Source organism: Hippocampus bargibanti, linkage group LG05 (assembly GCF_051943395.1).
Source record: "Hippocampus bargibanti isolate YZ-2025 linkage group LG05, ASM5194339v1, whole genome shotgun sequence".
Taxonomy (NCBI): Eukaryota; Metazoa; Chordata; class Actinopteri; order Syngnathiformes; family Syngnathidae; genus Hippocampus; species Hippocampus bargibanti.
In genome coordinates this window covers 3,034,265-3,055,000 of record NC_142738.1, presented here as the reverse complement: position 1 = coordinate 3,055,000, position 20,736 = coordinate 3,034,265, and the positions used below count along the sequence as shown (strand labels likewise).

General features: G+C 39.4%; 1 protein-coding gene across 1 annotated transcript in view; it reads right to left on the bottom strand.

The window, feature by feature from the left end:
• The window catches only part of nell2a (neural EGFL like 2a), a 95,126-nt gene that overhangs the window by 17,812 nt on the left and 56,578 nt on the right, over nucleotides 1-20,736 (bottom strand). The window contains exons 13-15 of the mRNA XM_088996012.1: nucleotides 13,875-14,000; nucleotides 5,762-5,884; nucleotides 4,525-4,620 (exon numbers count right to left, since the gene is read on the bottom strand). Coding sequence (XP_088852138.1) covers nucleotides 4,525-4,620; nucleotides 5,762-5,884; nucleotides 13,875-14,000 — 345 coding nt within the window. The remainder of the gene's footprint in view (nucleotides 1-4,524; nucleotides 4,621-5,761; nucleotides 5,885-13,874; nucleotides 14,001-20,736) is intronic.

Below are 20,736 nucleotides of genomic sequence, written 5' to 3'. Positions count from 1 at the left end.
AATAACAAACAAAAAATAAACCAAAAAATGATAAGTGAATAAATAAAGAAATCAAAAATCTAAACAAACAAATACACACACAAATAAATAAACAAATAAAATAAATAAGTAAATAAATAAATAAATAAATAAATAAACACGCACATAAATACATAAATAAACACGCACATAAATACATAAATACATAAATACATAAATACAAAAATAAATACATACATTAAAGTATAGTATAAAGTAAAGTTAAAAATAAAATAAAATAAAATGAGTTTAAATTAAATCAAATTAAACAAAAAATTAAATTAAATTAAATTAAATTAAATTAAATTAAATTAAACAAAAAAAATAACATAAAATAAAATAAAATAGAACAAAAATTTAACCAAATTTAACAAAATTTAACAAAATTTAACAAAATTAAATTAAATTAAATTAAATTAAATTAAAAATTAATAATAAAATAAAATAAAATGAGTTTAAATTAAATCAAATTAAACAAAAAATTAAATTAAATTAAATTAAATTAAACAAAATAAAATAACATAAAATAAAATAAAATAGAACAAAAATTTTACAAAATTTAACAAAATTTAACAAAATTAAATTAAATTAAATTAAAAATTAATAATAAAATAAAATGATTTTAAATTAAATCAAATTAAACAAAAAAATAAATTAAATTAAATTAAATTAAACAAAATTTAACAAAATTAAATTAAAATAAATTAAATTAAATTAAAAAATTTAAACAAACAAAAAAAAAATAATAAAATAAAATAAAATAAAATAAAATAAAATCGGCGAATTGTACCACACATTGGCCATAACATTCTTTTCTGAGATATGCTCAATTAAGTCTTGCGATTTTTGCCTCCAAGTGCCTTGAGCAACGCTGTCATTCAACATCTTGAATTAAACAATGTCCTGGTTCAGCCAATCTTGATCCATTTTCTCTCACGTGAGCCACATTGCTTTATGAAAACAGTCACAAAAAAACAGCGCCACTGTCGCTTTTCCCGACGTGAAAATTGCCATTTGCGTGCTACGTCGCTAAAAGCACCACTGTCGAACTTACGCTAACATATTAATAAAGCTGTCAAACAGAGACCTCCAACAGCTTCCATACAAGAGTGCATAAATGGATTGAAAACGACACCTTTATGAAGCAAAAGCATTCTTTGGGCAACAAAGTAGGATGGTTAGGTCGCTTAAAACAGTCGAGCCCTGACTGTAACGACGTAAAAACTAATTAACCGTCGCGTGAACGGAATTATCGTCAACAAAACAGCTCTGCAAAGGATTGAAGTGGCCTGTCAAGTGGAAGCAGAGTTAAAGGACAACCGACATCACTTTTTTGTTTCTTAACTGACATCAGAAAAACGTTTTATATCATCTAAAATACCCAAAACACGCAGTATGATATTTTTAGTCAAATGCAAAACACCAATAAAAATGACTTAAAGCGTCCAAAATCTGCAAAAAAAATGAACCCGGAAGTGGCCAGTTTCAGAAGGTCCCGCCCCCTTGTTTGTGATGTCACCCCAAGACGTCTTGCATTGCTTGTGAAACAAAACAATGGCTTCAGATTTGGAGAAGATGCTTTCCTTGTTACTCATCCAGTTATGAATATGATTCAAATAGTTCTGAAGAAGAAAGCATACATGTTTGCAATCGATTAAAAAATGTATTCCGTGTCATTTTGAGGCATCAGGGGTGGGAAATGTCGCACCCAAAAAAGGCAGAAAATGGCGACAAAGCCGTGTAAGGGATTAATCAGCCCGTTTCCACAGGCTGATTACTTCCTTACATGGAGCTTTGTCGCCCTCTTCTGCCTCTTTTTGGTGCAACACGAAGTTTTCATACCAAACAAGGACAGCAAAATGCATTGACGTGATGGAAGGACTGCTACAATGTGTCCTTTTTTCGGTCAGGGGCGTTCCTTCAGTGACGTAGGGTGAGGACTCGTCACCAACTCAAAAACAAGGCTTCCGGAATATTCAGCGCGAGTCTTAAAAAGTAAAAATATAGCTATATGCGGTGGAATCTTTGTAAAATACGCCCAGTAGAAGTCATTTGAAGCCATTTTACAAATTATGGACACAACTTGTCCGGAGATGTCGGTTGTCCTTTAAAGACAAGCTTTGTCGGGTATCAGAAGGAAATGTATTTATTTATTTCAAGATGGGCAGTTAAAAAAAATAACTTTATGTGCAATCAATACGTAAAGTAATGAGTGTGCGGGGGTGGGGAGTCGAGGAGCTAGCTTCCCTTCACTCAAGCGTAAAAAGGGGAAGCGTCATGACTTGACTTTCTATTAACGCCGCCGTTTGTCTCTTGAAGGACATTTCGACGGCAATTGAAACGAGGTGTGAGAAAGAAAGCGACTGATTCGAAGCAGCCGCCGAGATGAGATTTTCGAATCGACACAGACGAAAGAGCTAGCGGTTAATTATTTTTATTTTTTTTTCCCCCCGATGCTTCATCACGGAGCATCCACTGATTACAACGTGAGGTTTTCTTAGACATCATGCCGAGTCATTGTCCCCCGCGATCATCCCGACCTTGAGTAGACTGTTTGTATCCTACGATGGCTAGTAGAAACTACTTCCTGCCATGCTGTGTTTATTATTTGTATTGTTTTTGCTCACAATTTCCGAATAAACGGCAGGATTGTTGCGTATAAAACGTGGCGCATCGATGAGAATGAAGTCGCCGCTGATTAATGCGTGATAGAGTCATTCGCATACTGCGCCGCTAATCCTCCTTCGTGGCAATAAAAAAAAAGCACCAAGGCCATTACTCACCGACTAGCGCGGCCGTACGCGTGCATACATTATAGATGAAGAGCCAAAAAGCATGGCAGTGTGTCCCGTTTTATTCGTCATTTCATTTCTGATGACCGAATTGCCTTGGTAATGGAATTTAACCAGTTTCGGGATGTGGATTTCATCGCTAGGCCTTCAGTAGTGCTAGGTCTGAATGAATCCGGACTGAAAAAAGTGTGGTGTGATTCACTACTTTTTATTTATTGGAGTTATTCCGGGTATGTGGCTGCCGCTGCTCACTCACAGGAAAACTGATCCAGTGACTGTAAAGTGACCTTGAGAGTTTTGAAAGGCGCTTACAAACGAAATGTATTATTATTATTAGCAATCTAGTTAGCTATCTGGCTATCTGTTAGCTATCTATCCAGCTAGCTAGATAGCTATCTATTAGCCCTCTATTGGATAGCTAGCTAGTTGGCTGGCTATCTGTTGGCTATCTAATAGCCAGTTAGCTAGCTTTTTATTTATTTGAGTTATTTCGGGTTGAGTGAACGCTGGCGCGTGTGGCTGCCACTGCTCGCCTACAGAAAAACTGATCCAGTGACTTTAAAGTGAGTGACCTTGAAAGTTTTGAAAGGCGCTTACAAATGCAATGTATGATTATTAATATTCCAAGTCCACTAGAGGGTACCATTAGCCAGGAAATAACTGACCAACCTTTTTTTACTCGATTACCGGCAGACGTGCAAAAAAGAAAAACTATGATTGGCTAGTGACTAACCAATCATAGTTCGCGAAAACTCTGACGTTGACCAGCGCCTTCAAGAAGGCGTTGGGATTCCATTTGGGTTGCCAATTCGAAATCTGATTGGTTCGAGCAACAGTTTGATCGACACATTTGATGCGACAGGGCCTGCAGAAGTGATTGTGAAGTCGTACAGGTAGATTTCTGACCCTGGTAACAAATGATGGCTGAAATGTGATTGAGTAAACGCTGGCGCGAATGGCTGCCGCTGCTCTCCCGCACAAAAAAAATCCTGTCACTGTAAAGTGTCCTTGAGAGTTTTGAAAGAAACTGAGGAATTAAATGTATTATTATTATTATTATTATTATTAGTAGTAGTAGTAGTAGTAGTAGTAGTAGTAGTACTAGTAGTAGTAGTAGTAGTAGTAGTAGTAGTAGTAGTATAAATACGAAAACACACATCTGGAAGCAGCGAAAGAGAGGAAAAGTAATGAAAGGAAAATACAATTTAGAATTATTTCATAAGATTTCACGAACAAAATATAACTAACAGTCCGTGATTCTGATATTTTTAGGCCAGCAGAGAAGGCTTTGCAGGCCTTGACAGTCCTCCAATGGATTTTAACAACTCTGTTGGAATTTTGTTGAGATTTTCGATGATTCCAAAACGCATGAAAATCTCGACAACCAAAACAGGAAGTCGGCCATTTTGGTTTAAAGGCCAAACAATTCTCACGGTAAAATTCGAAAAACCACTATATGCGCCGCGGCAAATTATGTTTATTTTATCGTTTTTGTGTTTATGTCGCTCGGTTATGAGTAGTAGAAAACATCTGGTTTGGTTCGAGCGGAGGAGTGATTCTCCGACAGACATTTTGAATATCGCCCGTCAATCTGACAACCGGTTGTTGTGTTTATTACTTTAGCTAATGATACATGCTATCGTTGTTAACAGCTCAGCGGACGTAAATCCCCCCGACGTGGTGGACGGCGGACGGACGTTTTAATACTCCTCACCTGTCTCGCATCTGTTGCCGGTGAATCCTTGCAGGCAGGCGCAGTTGTTGGGTGAGAGGCAGGTCCCCCCGTTCTGGCATAAGCCGTCACACATAGCTGAAAAAACAGCGAGAGGGGGTTAGCCATCAATCACAGAGATGAACGACCGCTAACTATGCAATTAGTCCGGCATATGTATTTGCGGCTGGAAAAGGAGTTCATTCACCAACATGATTCATGATATTATACCCCGTGATGAATGAATTTCACCAAGGTTAACGCAAAAGAAAAAGAATAATAATAATAATAAATCATTATCCACGGTTTGGCTGTTTGTTAATGTGTGTGGACGAAGGATGATGGAATGCAGGAGGAGAAAGAGGAAGCAGATAACGGCGGATGTCACGTGCCTTCAGCTCATATGAACAAATGTTAAATCTTCTTTTTGGAGTGAGCTCTTTTTGTGAAAATATAGAAATCAGTATGTATTGTATTGTATTGTATTGTATTGTATTGTATTGTATTGTATTGTGTTGTATATATACAGTAAAGTCTCGTTATATCGATATTCAAGGGAGTCCGAAAAAAATCGATATAACCGGGACTATCGATATATCCGACCCTGTTTGCATGTAATTTTCTCCGTGCGTGCATAGAAATAGTATCGATATAACCGGGACTATCGATATATCCGATATCGATATAACGAGACTTTACTGTATATATATATATATATATATATATAAAATAATAATAATAATAATATAATATAATATAATATAATATATGATAATATAATAAATAAATATATATATATATTATATTATTATACATTATATATATGTTTGTTTGTATGTTATATATATATATATATATATATATATATATATATATATATATATATATATATATATATATATACACACACACAAACGAATAAATAAATAAATAAATATATACGTGAACAAATCAATCAATCAATACATTTTCAGTGATTACAGTGACCCCTCACTCTTTACCAATTAATAAAGATTTGTGAATTTTGGATGCCATCCAACATTCTGAACTTTGAATGAAAATGACAAAAACCCTGGCACGTGAATGGATTTTTTTTTTTGCACATCGCCTGGCATTGAATGAGTTAAATCCAGAAGTCTACATCTGCTGTGAAGACACAGAAGAAAGCTTCCAGGAAGGTTCCGGTCGCCCCCTCGCCCCCTCCTCCCCCACTCAGAGACCCGAAAACGACATTGTATACCTTTGCAAACGGTTCCGTTGCCGGCGTAGCCCGGCTTGCACGAGCAGATGTGTCCTCCGACCATGTTGAAGCACAAGGCGTTCTCGTCGCAGTCGTGAAGGCCGCTTAGGCACTCGTCGTGCTCTGGGAAGGACACAAAAGAACTAGTTATTTATTCATTCATTCATTCATTCATTCATTCATTCATTCATTCTTCATTTATTTTTATTTTTATTGTTATTGTTATTGTTATTGTTATTTTTATTTATTTGTATTTTTATTTTTATTTTTATTTTTATTTTTATTTTTATTTTTATTTATTTGTATTTGTATTTGTATTTGTATTTTTATTTTCATTTTTATTTATTTTTATTTTTATTGTATTTATTTATTTATGTATTTATTTGTTCATGTATTTATTTATTTATGTATTTATTTGTTCATGTATTTATTCATTAATATTCACTCCTACGGTGCCCCCATTTTAAGCACAGATAACTCCAGACTCCATATAATTTAGGAATTAACTACAGTGATACCTCAGTTTACGAACTTTTCACCTTACGAACATTACATTTGCGAGAATATAATCTTGGCATACAAACTAGTTTTCGGCAGATGAACCAAATCATACAGCGCCACCAGTGCTTGCAGACTAGTTTTTGTCACCACCTTCGTTTGAGTCCAGACGTGGTTTGTTATCGAGTGGAGTACTTTTGCTATTATGGGACCGAAAAAGACCCCACCACAGGCTAGTGTGAAGACGAAGAGGACACAAAAGAAAATTACGGTCGAGAAGAAGAATGAGATCATGGAAAAATACGAATACTTAGCGTCCCAGTACCAGTATGCTAAATTGAGCATTGCTACGTGTGGCTAAGGGTGTTTCTGTGTTGTCTAAGGAACGGCCTCAGGCAATAGAAGAGGTAGAAAAACTTCTGTCGATTTGGATTAACGAAAAGCATCTAGCAGGGGACAGTGAGTGAGGGTATTTCACTTCACTCGGATATCATCAAGAGGAAACTACATCAACGACCATCACAAAAGGTGAATAAAATTACTTTATTATACTGTGCAGTTTATTTCTTTAATTACAATACAATAGCACATTTATTATACATAAAATAAGGTATATTTTAAGGTTTATTTAGTCGAAAATTATGTTTTCTAGGGACCTGGGAACGGATTATTCTCATTTTTAATGGTTTCTTATGGGAAATAAATGTTTGGCACATAAACTTTTTGCCTTCAACACACTTTCTGGGAACCCAAAAAAAATTGCAGGTACAGGACTTTTCAACAAGCGACTCTTAGCATTGAAATTTCAAGGTGACAGATGGCCCCATGCAAAGTAATCTTGTTTAGTCATCGCCCGCGGCAACTTCTTATAAATATTTTAACGATTAAGGAGTACCACTCCCCCCCCACCCGCGCTTGATTTTCTCAACAGAAAACGGCAACATCATTTATAAAGTAGCCTCCAGTGGGCTGTAAATGAGATGTTGGTGTATGAGGGGGACGCTACTCAAATACATGACATCGATTTGTCTGCGGGTATGCCGAGTAACGATGTTTGCCCATAAAGGCAAAGATTTGCGTCATTTATAAGTTCGATTGCACTGACGCAGCAACAAAAATGTTGGGGGGAAAAAAAAAAAAATCAACAAAAAAAGACAATGTTCCGTCTGCTCCGGGCAGCCGGATGAATATTGCGGCTCTTTTTATACGAGAAAGAGAAACAATCTGCGCCCACTTAAAGGACAACCGACGTCTCCGGACAAGTTGTGTCTGTAATTTGTAAAATGGCTTCAAATGACTTCTACTGAGCGTATTTTACAAAGATTCCACCGCATATAGCTATATTTTACGTTTTAAGACTCACGCTGAATATTCATTCAGGAAGTCTTGTTTTTTAGTTGGTGACGAGTCAGTATGTGACGTCACTAAAGGAACGCCCCCTGACTGAAAAAAAGACACATTGTAGCAGTCCTTCAATCACGTCAATGTATTTTGCTGTACATGTTTGGTCTGAGAACCGTGTTGCACCCAAAAGCCGACAGAAGAGGGCATCCAAGCTCCATATAAAGAATTTATCACCCTGTGGAAGCGGAGGTGGCCACTGGAGGTCGCCATTTTGTGCCTCTTTTTTTTTGGGTGAGAGATTTTTCTTTAATCGATTGCAAACATGTATGCTTTCCTCTTCAGAACTATTTGAATCATATTCATAACTGGATGTGTAACAAGAAAGCATGTTCTCCGAATCTGAAGCCATTGTTTTGATTCTCCAGCAATGCAAGACGTCTTGGCGTGACGTCACGAACTGGGGGCGGGACTTTCTGAAAATGCCCAATTTGCAGCTCATTTTTATTGCAAATTTTGGACACTTTAAGTCATTTTTATTGGTGTTTTGCATTTGACTAAAAATATCATACTGCGTGTTTTGGGTATTTTAGATGCTATAAAACGTTTTACTGACGTCAGTTAGGAAACAAAAAAAATGGTGTCGGTTGTCCTTTAAATCTTACATCTGGCCATGTGATCCAGTCGACCTCCAGCTGGGGTGCAAATCGATAACCCGCCCCCGACTCCACCTTCATCCCCAATGAGCCGAAAAGAAAAATACAAAATCAGGTTTCGTGCTGTTTTGTCTAGGATTAAATCGGGGACTCGGCCCTTTAATCCGACACACAAATACCGAGCCATGAAATGAACTACCGCCAATTTAATCCTCTTTGCACAGCGGATCTTGTGCAAAAATAAAAAATACATTAAATAAAAAATAAATAATAAAACAAGGCTCATCGATATGGCGACATTGGTCCGGCTGACTTTGCAATCCGTTAATTGGTCAAAGCAATTGAAGGAGATAAAAGGCTCATACATCACACGAATGTCAATAGGTTCCGCGGACGCCATTTTTTTTTCTCGCATAGCTGTAATATTTCTTCCTGTCGTCAATTTGGAGGCATGGCTATTCCCTTTGGGCCCTTTTTTTTCTTCTTCCAAACATGAGCAGATGTCCGATGGCTCTGAAAGCGTCGCCGATTCCTGCTGGCTTCGTGTCATCCCGGCGCTTATTGTCAATTACTGCCATCGGTGCCAAGGAGGCGCATCGGCATGCATTCAAAGTAGTACCCCAGTGTGTGTTGGATAATTAATAGAACATTTTTAACGATTGCCCCGTGTGATGTTTACGTCGGGTGTTTCGGACGATTGGGTTGGGTAAATCTTCTTCGTAAAGGTAATGATGAGATGGAGGCGTCCAACAGAGCTCGTACAAAATTGGAATCAGGAGCCTAAAGGGCATTGAATTTTTGAGAGGGGTGAATCAGTCGGGGAAAAGGAAATGAGTCATCTATTTGCATATTTTTGTGGTGATAGATTTCATATATAAAGTGGAACCCCCCCCCGCGGTTCTGTGAGTGATGTGGTCTGGGCTAGCTGGTGAATGGAGAAAATTAAATTACATTGAAATGCACAGGAAAATAATTTGTTTTCCGATCCGTCTTTGGGTCCCTTCCTTCCATTCCTCCCTCATTTCTTTCCTTTCTTCCTTCATTCCTTCAAATCAGTCCTTCCATCCATTCCTTCTGTTACGATCTGGTTGGTGACCAACGGGTGGCGCTGTCGGCCCCGCCTGCAGCTGCACAGGTGTTGGTCGTTCCAATCAGTGGCAGTTAAAAGGACTCCCGGCACGACCATTCCGTGTCGGGTCATTGCAGTGTATGCTGTGTATGTGTTTGCTTCACCCTGTCAGATTTGTTTCATCTTGGCAGATTTTTACTCATGGTTTTCTTTGATACTTAGTACTTTTCTGTTCGGATAAATTTGATGTTTTAGATTTCGTTACTGCTGACTTTATTTTAATACAATTTGCCAAATACAACCTGATGCTCCCTCCTGCCTGCTTATTTGGGATCCACAACCCTCACCACCTTGCAAACCGTGACACCTTCCATCCCTTCCATTCCTTCCTTCCTTGAAGCTTTAACAAAGCAAGAAAAATCAAAACCCCGATCAAATTCGGAAATGGCAGCGAATGAGCTCAAAAGACAATTTCCTCAATCAAAACAAATGCAAGAGTGAAGAGGCTGAAGACATCGCGATGCACTTTTTCATCTGTGCCGCTAGCAAATTTTATTTCCGCATTCGACTTGTTTTCTGCCGCGGTGTGCTCATTCCTAAGATTCTCCACGGAGATTAATAACATCGCCCCTCCCAACCCGGTGGATTACAATGCGCCACTGTATTGTATGCGGGCTGTATTAAAACGGCTTGAAATCAGCAACGGTGCACGGGCCACCGCGCTCCTAATGAAAGTCAATATGCGTGATTAAAAGCGGCTATTACTCAGGGGTGGGGTTGATGTCATGACTCGTTCCCTTGCATCAGTCGAATTACAGTTGTAATCTCTGCATTCAGTTATTGTATTCCCGTACGTTCGGAGGCTGGCCTACGAGTGCTTGATAAGAAATGCACAAGGGGGCGGGTCGCTGTTGCTTGCTGCCTAGCTGGCTGTCTATTTGCTATCTATTTGCGATCTATTAGCTGCCTAAATAGCTAGCTAGCTAGATAGCTATTAGTTATCTATTAGCTAGCTAGCTAACTTAAATCTATTTGAGTTATTCCCGGTTGAACGGGGTCACCGTTGCTGGCTCCCTAGCTGGCTATCTAGCTGGCTATCTAGTCGCTATCTATTAGCTGTCTAACTGGCTAGCTGACTAGCTAGCGAGCTATCTACACTCACTTTGCTGCTGTGAAATGTAAATTTCTCCACTGTGAGACTAATAAAGGCATATCCAATCCAATCCAATCCAATCCAATCCAATCTATTAGTCATCTATTAGCTAGCTAGTTAACTTGATCTATTTGAGTTATTCCCGGTTGAACGGAGTCACCGTTGCTGGCTACCTAACTGGCTATCTAGTCGCTATCTATTAGCTGTCTAACTGGCTAGCTGACTAGCTAGCTATCTAGCTAGCTATCTATTAGTCATCTATTAGCTAGCTAGCTAACTTGATCTATTTGAGTTATTCTCGGTTGAACAGGGTCACCGTTGCTGGCTACCTAGCTGGCTATGTAGTTGCTATCTATTAGCTGCCTAACTATCTATATAGCTAGGTAGCTTGCTAGCTATTAGTCATCTATTAGCTAGCTGTCTAACTTGATCTATTTGAGTTAAACCCGGTTAAACGGGGGTCACTGTTGCTGGCTACCTAGCAAGTTATCTATATGCTATATATTTGCTATCTATTACCTGTCTAACTAGATAGCTATCTGCATAGATAGCTATCTATTAGTCATCTATTAGCTAGCTGGCTAACTTGATCTATTTGAGTTATTCCCGGTTATACGGAGACGTGTCCAGTGCAAAATATATATATATATATATATATATATATATATATATATATATATATATATATATATATATATATTACAATAAATAACAACAATAAGCTATTCTCAAAAGGAAAAAAAACATCTTGTGCACTGCATCAACTCAATCAAATGTGGGAAATGCTTGATGGTTTTCTGTGCAATCATATATTTGTTTTGCTGAGTCCTGTTGCGAGTTGCCAAGCAACCTCAAAAGACAAAAAATAAAATACAATAAAAAAAGACGGGAAAGTAACTATGCCGAGCTCAGCCAAGCAACGGCACAATCTCCTTAAAAAGTGCAAGGTGACTTTCGCCGTATTTTTGATTTCGCTTGGATTAATCCTGCAGCATCAGAGGATTGAGGACTTTGGAGACGACAAGCCCTAATCAAAAAGCTGAATTCTGCTTAAAGGACAACCGACACCATTTTTTTTGTTTCCTAACTAACTTCAGAAAAACATTTTATAGCATCGAAAATACCCAAAACACGCAGGCTCATATTTTTAGTGAAAAGCAAAACACCAATAAAAATGACTGAAAGTGTCCCAAAACTGCCACAAAATGAGTTTGGGAACTGGGCAGATTCAGAAAGTCCTGCCCCCTTGTTTGTGACGTCACGCCAGGATACTCTTTCACAAACTGCCTTGCCCCAGAATCAAAACAATGGCTTCAGAGAGTTCAGATTCAGAGAAGATGCTTTCTTGTTACTCATCCAGTTATGAATATGATTCAAATAGTTCTGAAGAGGAAAGCATAAATGTTTGCAATCAATTAAAGAAGTCCTTCCGGATCATTTTGAGGCGTCTGGACTCCAATGTAGCGTCCCAGAAAATGCACAAAATGGCGCCCAAGCTCCGTTGGAAATGGGCTGAGTTGTCCGCTGGGAATTTGTGTCAACTAGTATCAAATAGTAATCTTGGTGCAACACACAATGATTCACCATTGTGTTATTTATGTGTTTTTCCTTCTAATTTCGCCATCAACACGGATCAACATGATGTTTTCAGACCAAACAAAGTACCCAAAATGCATTGTGTGTCGCTTTCTCGGTCAGGGGTGATCCCTTCGTGACGTCCCTTCGGGCATCATCATTAACTCGAAAACAAGAAACAAGAGCGCGAGTCTTAAAAGGTAAAATATAGCTATATACGGTGGAATCTTTGTAAAATGCGCTCAGTAGAAGTCATTTGAAGTGATTTTACAAATTACGGACGCAACTTGTCCGCAGGTGTCGGTTGTCCTTTAAATTGAACTGTTTTTTGTGAAGTTCGCTCAATGTAAAATGTTGTCAGACTTCCAATCTTTGGCCACACGGTTTCAATTGTTTGAGCTGTTACAATTTCTTCCCTCACCTTGTTTGTCCGAGTGCGCACACCCTTGCCGTCAAACGGTAATTAGCATCGAGGGGGCAATTAGTTGTCCTTATACGGGCAACCAGAGCGCTATTATCATAAGCCGCTCGAGAGCACTTGATTCTGAAGAGGGAAACGGATTTACACCGTGCTAGCAGTTTTGCACTTCATGAATGCCGTGAAAACTTTTCTTCCTGCACTTGTGAAGATCTGTTCCATCACGTCATTTTAGGCGGCACGTTAAAAACTTCACTATGTGCAAAAATGTGTCCACTCCAGTGCCAGGGTTTTTGTCATTGTCACTCCAATTCCAGGACCCACTGAATATTGAGTTTTAGGACGACATAAACATTCAATACCGCGTTAGAAACCATACACTCTCTTCTTTCATCAGAAAAGAAATAGTTAATTCCTAAATGATATGGATCTGGAGTTATATGAGCTTGAAATTAGGGCGGCTGTCCAAAATACAAAGCAATACATACAGATTTGTTTATATGCTCGATGACACATCGGCGACGTCGTTTCAATCGACAGCAGTTTGGCTGCCAAAAGTCTTCAGTTCTTTTTATTTATCGAGCTATTCAGCTGTCTATGTATCTAGCTAGCTAGCTATCAAGCTGGCTATCTATTTGCTATCTATTAGCTATGTAGCTGGCTAGCTAGTTATCTATTTATTAGCTACAGTAAAGTCTCGTTATATCGATATTCAAGGGAGTCCGAAAAAATATCGATATAAGCGGGACTATCGATATATCCGATATCGATATAACGAGACTTTACTGTATATAGTTATCTGGCTAGCTAGCAATTAGCTATGTCCTAGAGGTTTTTGAAAGGCAATGATAAGTACAATGTACACGCGCCAAAATGCTGCCTCTCACTTAAGGTTCATATACAGGTAACATCCGACTTACGACCAGTTCGACTTACGACCACCCATACTTACGACCATGACCTCTAGACCCTATTTTTTATTTATTTTATATTCTACGCCTGGCACCGTAACGCGCTAACAGGCTGGCAACACGTAAGACAATTTGGGCCAGCCAACCAGCATCTCACTCTCGCACATCAATCGACCGTGTGATGGCACCAGAGGGGGGGAGGGGGAGAGTTCGCATGTCATTTAGCCTCCGAGTCTCTATTCAACATTTCGAATGGATTTCGACTTACGACCATTTCGACTTACGACCGTTTGGTCGGGACGGAATTCGGTCGGAAGTGACCTGTATATTACTTTAAGGTTACCGATTAGGTAATGGAAGTCATGTCGACTTGCAGAAGAAGCTTTTTTTTTCATTGTCTAGCTTTGCTTTCCGAATACTTGGCAGTCCAAACGTGTCACGGACTTGTAATTACATTCCGGGGTGGCGGGAAGTCAGGAAAAGGGGACTCACCCGTGCAGGAATAGTCATCGATCCTGATATAGCCCGTATGGCAGATGCACATGAAGGAGCCGGGGGTGTTAACACACATGGTGTTCTCCCTGCAATAGTGCTTCCCTTCAGCGCACTCGTCAATGTCTGAAAAGGAAAAGTGGGGTCAAAGGGGGGGTCGGGGGAGGGGGGGGTACACTGGGTTAGATTGGATTTCTGGAAATGAAACGCAATATCCATACGGCAAAAGGGAACCGATGCTATATGGCTAATCAAATCATAATGACGTCTGTCGAGTGACCTTCATGTCGGAAATGATCCAAATGTTGAAAAGCGGATAACAGTTTCACCGCTTACCCCCACTGCCTCCCAAGTTTACGTAATAATTGGTTTGGAATCAATATTCCCGAAGATCAGTTTGCCGACTCGTCATTGATTTGACTTTCGGTTCCTTTTTTTTTTAAATCTTTAAGCATAAAGATGTTTCCTGGATGCTACAGTGGCCTGCAGCGGTCATATTTCACATTTTGACAATATGAAGAATGGATGATGGATTTTAGGAAAACACATGATAACCTACAAATCATTTGAACTCACCCGCTGAAATTAATGAATTTATTCGGGAATTGAAAAGAGTGCCGTATAGCGCCGATAAAGCACTGGTCAGACCTCTGGAAATGTTTTCCCTTTCCACAAGCGGGCAGGCAGCATCTGCCTTTTCTCCATGTTAGCGCTTTGTTACATCTTCAGTTATTATGTATTTACTGTAGCATATAAATACATACATAAATACACACATACGCACTCGCACACGCGTACACACACACACCCACCCACCCCCCACATACACGTACACACGTACACACATACACGCATGCACACATGCACACATACACACAAACACACACACACGCACACATACACGCACGCACGCACGCACACACACACACACACACACACACACACACACACACACACATACACAAATAAATAAATAAATAAATATGAATAAATAAATAAATACATACATGCATACACAAATAAATAAATATGAATAAATAAATAAATACATACATACATACATACATACACAAATAAATAAATATGAATACATAAATAAATAAATAAATAAATAAATAAATACATACATAAATACATAAATATGAATAAATAAATACATACATACATACATACATACATACCTGACCTACCTACATACATAGATACATACATACATACATACATACATACATACATACATACATACATACATACATACATACATACCTGACCTACCTACATACATAGATACATACATACATACATACATACATACATACATACCTGACCTACCTACATACATACATACATACATACATACATACATACATACATACATACATACATACATACATACATACATACATACATACATACATACATACATACATAAATAAAAGAAATATCTGATATGGGTGGTTCCAGGAACTCATGCACCTTTAGGACCTTGAGCAGACACTTGCGGACAAACAAAAAAAGCCATTTATCTTCAGACAAAGAATAAACAAACTAAAGAACGCCAGACCAAGGACAGAATGCAGAGATGTTGCGCCTCATCATGTTAACAATGGCGCGCCAGTCAATTGGCAATCAATTTAAAGTAACTCAAGAGAGTACCTCGGTTGCTTCATAGGTGAGGAAGTAACTGTTCATAAACCAAAGGTTACAGTCGGTTAATGTGTTCTTTTGAGTCGACTGTCACATAAAGTGGCTCATGTGGCTTTAAGAATGCCATTTATTAGTTTGGCCTTCTCACAAATCCATTTTTTTGGGGGGATGGGATAGCCGTTGCTGAGGCAACCGCAATTCCCGGGATTTAAAATGTAGCAATCTCGGCGTTGGTCGAAAAAAAAAATGAATCTCGATAACGTGATGCAAGCAAATGCAATTAGAATAAATTCATGATGAAACAAAACAAACAAAAGCAACTCGGTATTAGCCTCCAGGGTCTTGGCCATGTTGATTGTGCGGGTCAATAATGAATAAACCTTGGAAGAGTCAATCTCCACACTCACAGGCATGCTAATTGTTAGCAATCTATTTGTCATCTTCGGCATCTACTTGGACACACAAAGACATGGCAACCTTGAATTTCTTCCAAGCCAGCTGCTTTCGCCGGGCTCCCACTTGAAGTTGAATTTCAATATACAGTGATACCTTGGCTTACGAACTTAATTGGTTCCCAGACAGAGTGTGTAAGGCGAAAAGTGTGTATCCCAAAAATTAATTCCCCATAAACCATTAACATGAGAATAATCCGTTCTCAGGTCCCCATAAAACATATTTTTCTACTTTCTTATTTTCTAAGCCTTAAAACTACACAAAATATATCTTATTTTATGTAAAATAAATGCGCTATGGTATTCTAATTAAATAAACGGTACTGTCTAATAAAGTCGTTTTATTTACCTTTGTGATGGTCGTTGAAGGCTTCATGAACGGCCTCACTCACTGTCTATAACCCTACCCCCTCACTGGTGCATTCTTGACCAATCACGTGGCTTTAACCCAAGACTGCGGGCGGGGAACAGAGGACAAAAACAGTGGCCACCATTTTCTTTTTAGGAGAACGGTCTCGTTCGCAAACGACACATCACTCATTATGGCAGCTGTGTGTGTATCCCGAAAAATAGTTTGTATGCCAAGGTAAAATTTTCATAAATGTAACGTTCGTCAATCGAAAAGTTCGTAAGCCAAGGGGTTCGTAAACCGATGTATCACTGTACTCTCAATAAATAGCATGGCAGACATCTGCAGAAGGTGGGCATCGGTCATGACTGCATGCGTCCTCTGCCGACAGCAAAGGACAATCTTGTGTTCGAGCCTTTGTACACAGTTTCCGACCGAACATCTCTGACAGGATTGAACGTCGGACGTTTGGAAAAGTAAGGACCTCTGAAAAGAGCGGGTGACCTAGGCACCGTGTGCCACTGAAAAGACGGAAAGTCACAGAGAAATTCGCTCTGGGCTGTCCTTAACTGCCACAGTAAGCTTCAGCCAAGGTCTGGAGGTGACAGCTTACTCTTCCTTCTGATTGGCCGAGCCAGGCAACAGCTTGATTTAGAGCCTTGTAAACTCTACGACGCCATCCATCACGTAAACAGTGACAGCGTTTGGGTTTGCTCAAACAAGATATTAGCCGGTGAGATGATTGGGGAGGGAGATTGGCGCATGAACAAATGGCTGTCTCTCCATTAGGCCACTCCATTTTCTTGATTGGCTTTGTCACGTGGACAGCCGAGAAGGTTGGACGGGAGTCAACAGGCAGCTTTTACCGCTCGTCAGAGAGATCGGGGTCAATCCGCTGCCTCGGGGCTGAGAAGGAGCCAGCAATTTGATAAGACATACGCCAGTGGGTAGATTTGCAGGCCGAGGTATGCGTCTCGCCAATATAAGACATTTTCGATTACGTATCCCGATATAATACAGTGATACCTCGGTTTACAAACCCCTTGGTTTACGAACTTTTCGGTTTACGAACGTTACATTTCTGAAAATTTTACCTTGGTATACGAACTATTTTTCAGGATGCACACGGAGCTGCCACAATGAGTGATGTGTCGTTCGCAAACGAGCCCGTTGTCCAAAGAACAAAAATGGCAGCCGGCTTGTTTTGGTCCTCTATTCCCCGCACCCAGTCGTCGGTTAAAGCCATGTGATTGGTCAAGAACACAGCACTCAGGGGAGGTGGTTTAAACATTAAAGAGACAGGCAGACGACGAGAGAGAGACTGACAAAATGGATAGAAAACAGTGAAATTTGGACTCGTGTCAACTTTGATAGTTCAAAGGCAGAGTGTAGACTGCAAGGTTGAAATTCCCATCAATCAGGCTGCACACTTGATGCAAAAAGCTATGAACCCAGCTAAACAGAACACAATTGATGAGGAACTAGGTAAAATTATCGCTGAGAAAGCACCTCCAAGGGACCATTCCTCAAGATGGTGAAAGAATAAGGTTACGTTCCTCATCAAGTGTTTAATGCTGATGAAACCGGCCACTCCATTACGAGTTGAAGCCATCAACTACCATCACAAAGGTCAATAAAACGACTTTATTATACAGTACAGTTTATTTATTTAATTATAATACCATAGCACATTTATTGTACGTAAAATAAGGTATGTTTTGTATAGTTTTAAGGCTTAGAAAATTAGAAAGTAGAAAATTATGTTTTATGGGGTCCTGGGAATGGATTATTCTCGTTGTAATGGTTTCCAATGTGAAATTAATTTTTTGGAATACACACTTTTCACCGTACACACTCTGTCTGGGAACCAATTAAGATCGTAAGCCACGGTATCACTGTATATGTGAAGCAGTTTGATTTGGTTTGATTCAGTGTGTTTGAGTTCAAGGGGGCGATGATACAATGAGTTTCGTGACGTCTTTTGAAGAGGAACTTGTGGGCTAGTAATATTCAAAGTGGCAAAACGATTCCGATATATTTTTAATCTGAACGATTTGGTTCAGTTGGATTTAGTTCACTGGCATGTTTTTTTTATTCAAAACTGATTACACTGACTGATAATTTGGGGCGAGAAGACCCTAATGTGTACGTTTTTCAAGACCAGAGTCATTGCTGGTTTTGTCATGAATGGCATAAGGAGTCAAGAAACTGACAGATTAATGAAGAACAAGATAAGAGGAAGGAGTCTATGGTGTCCAAGTTGCCAACCATGTCCCGGCTTTCCCACACCAACGTCACGCAGAGTCACTTTACATCAGGGATCTTCAATCCTGTTCCGGAAGGGCCGGTTTCCTGGATGTTTTCGACCTCTCTGCGCCATAAACATACCTGATCAGATAATCAACTAAATCTCCAGATCGACATCATTTGAATAAGGTCTGTTGCAGCAGGCCAAGATGGGAAAACAGGCAGGACAGTGGCCCTCTCGAGGAACAGGATCAAAGATCCTTGACTTGCAGAATCAGAATCAGAAAGGCTTCACTCGTCCCGCAATGGGGAAATTTGCAGTCCACAGCAGCAATACAGGCTCCGGTTTTCCACCACTACCGCAGTTTGACAAAGTCACGGATCAACGTCGACACTAGATCCGTCGACGGTGCTGTTCAGCGATTTGCGGTTATAGCCGGAAAATCCCTAGCTTTTAATAAGCTGTTCAAGAATGAAAATGATAATTGTTCTGACATTTTCACACCCAGCCCCTCCCCCCGCCTCTATCGGTCTCATTAAAGTTATCCCAACAGGATATAAATAGGGACTTTATCCGTCTTCATTTGCATGGCATGTAGCTTGCAAAGAGCGCCCTCGCTATCTTATGTTCCATACTGCACTCCAGCAAGGTCTGGCAGAAGGGAGATAACGCTACCATTGCCTTTGGATATCGCTCAAAGAAACTCGATGATGCGCCGTTTTCAACCAGCGAGGTCTCCTCTAGCATTGCTCACCGATAGCAACTCACTCAAAGTTTCGCACTTATCGCCGTCGGAGTGAAGGTCCACGGGGAGACAAAGGTTTGCTCCAGTGGCAATCACAAAAGTTCGTCAAAAAGGAGTAATTCCGACGCTTGTCAATGATTCATGAATGGATGCAGAATCGTCCGTCAAAGTTAGAGTAAAGTTAAACCTCTGTCAAAGTCATACGCCGACAATGTTGTGCAACTTCCACCATGCAAGATCTCCGTTTTAATATGCAGTGATAAATAGCTCAGTTTACGAACACTTTAGCTCACGAACTTTTCGCTTTACGAACATTAAATTTGCGAGTATATAATCCTGGCATACAAACTAATTTTTGGGAAACACACTAGACTAGTTTTCGGCAGAAGAACACCAAACCAAACAGTCGGACAGCGCCACGGTGGCTAGCGGACTCGTTTTCCACACACACTTTATTTGAGAGCACTCAGTGCAGATGTGGTTTGTTATGGAGTGGATATTTTTGCTTGTTTGGGACCGAAAAAGACCCCACCACATGCTAGTGTTAAGCCGAAGACGACACAAAAGAAAATTACGGGTCGAGCAGAAGGAGATCATCAAAAAACACAAACGAGGTGTGTGTGTGTGTGTGTGTGTGTGTGTGTGTGTGTGTGTGTGTGTGTGTGTGTGTGTGTGTGTGTGTGTGTGTGTGTGTGTGTGTGTGTGTAACTTAGCGTCCCAGTATCAGTATGCTAAGTCTACCATTGCTATGTGTGGCTATGGGTTTTTCTGTGTTGTCTAAGCAACGATCTCAGGCAATAGAAGAGGTTGAAAAACTTCTGTTGACTTGGATTAACGAAAAGCAGCTAGCAGAGGACATTGTGTGAGGGTATTATTGCAGAGAAAGCACGGCAACTTCACTCGGATATCATCAAGAGGAAACTACATCAACGACCATCACAAAGGTAAATAAAACGACTTTATAATACAGAACAGTTTATTTCTTTAATAACAATACAATAGCACATTTATTATACGTAAAATAAGGTATATTTTGCGTAGTTTTAAGGCTTATTTAGTAGAAAATTATGCTTTATGGGGACCTGGGAATGGATTATTCTCATTTTAGTGGTTTCTTATAGGAAATAAATGTTTGGAAGACAAAGTTTTCGCCTTACACACACTTTCTGGGAACCAATTAAGTTCGTAAACTGAGGTATCACTGTATTTTGTGTAGGTTTAAGGCTTATTTAGTAGAAAATGATGTTTTATGGGTACCTAGGAACTGATTATTCTCATTTTTAATGGTTTCTTATGGGAAATAAATGTTTGGCAGACGAACTTTTTGCCTTACACACACTTTCTGGGAACCAATTAAGTTTGTAAGCTGAGGTATCACTGTAATGATTTGACATTTTTGTCTAATGTCAAGCATGATGTCT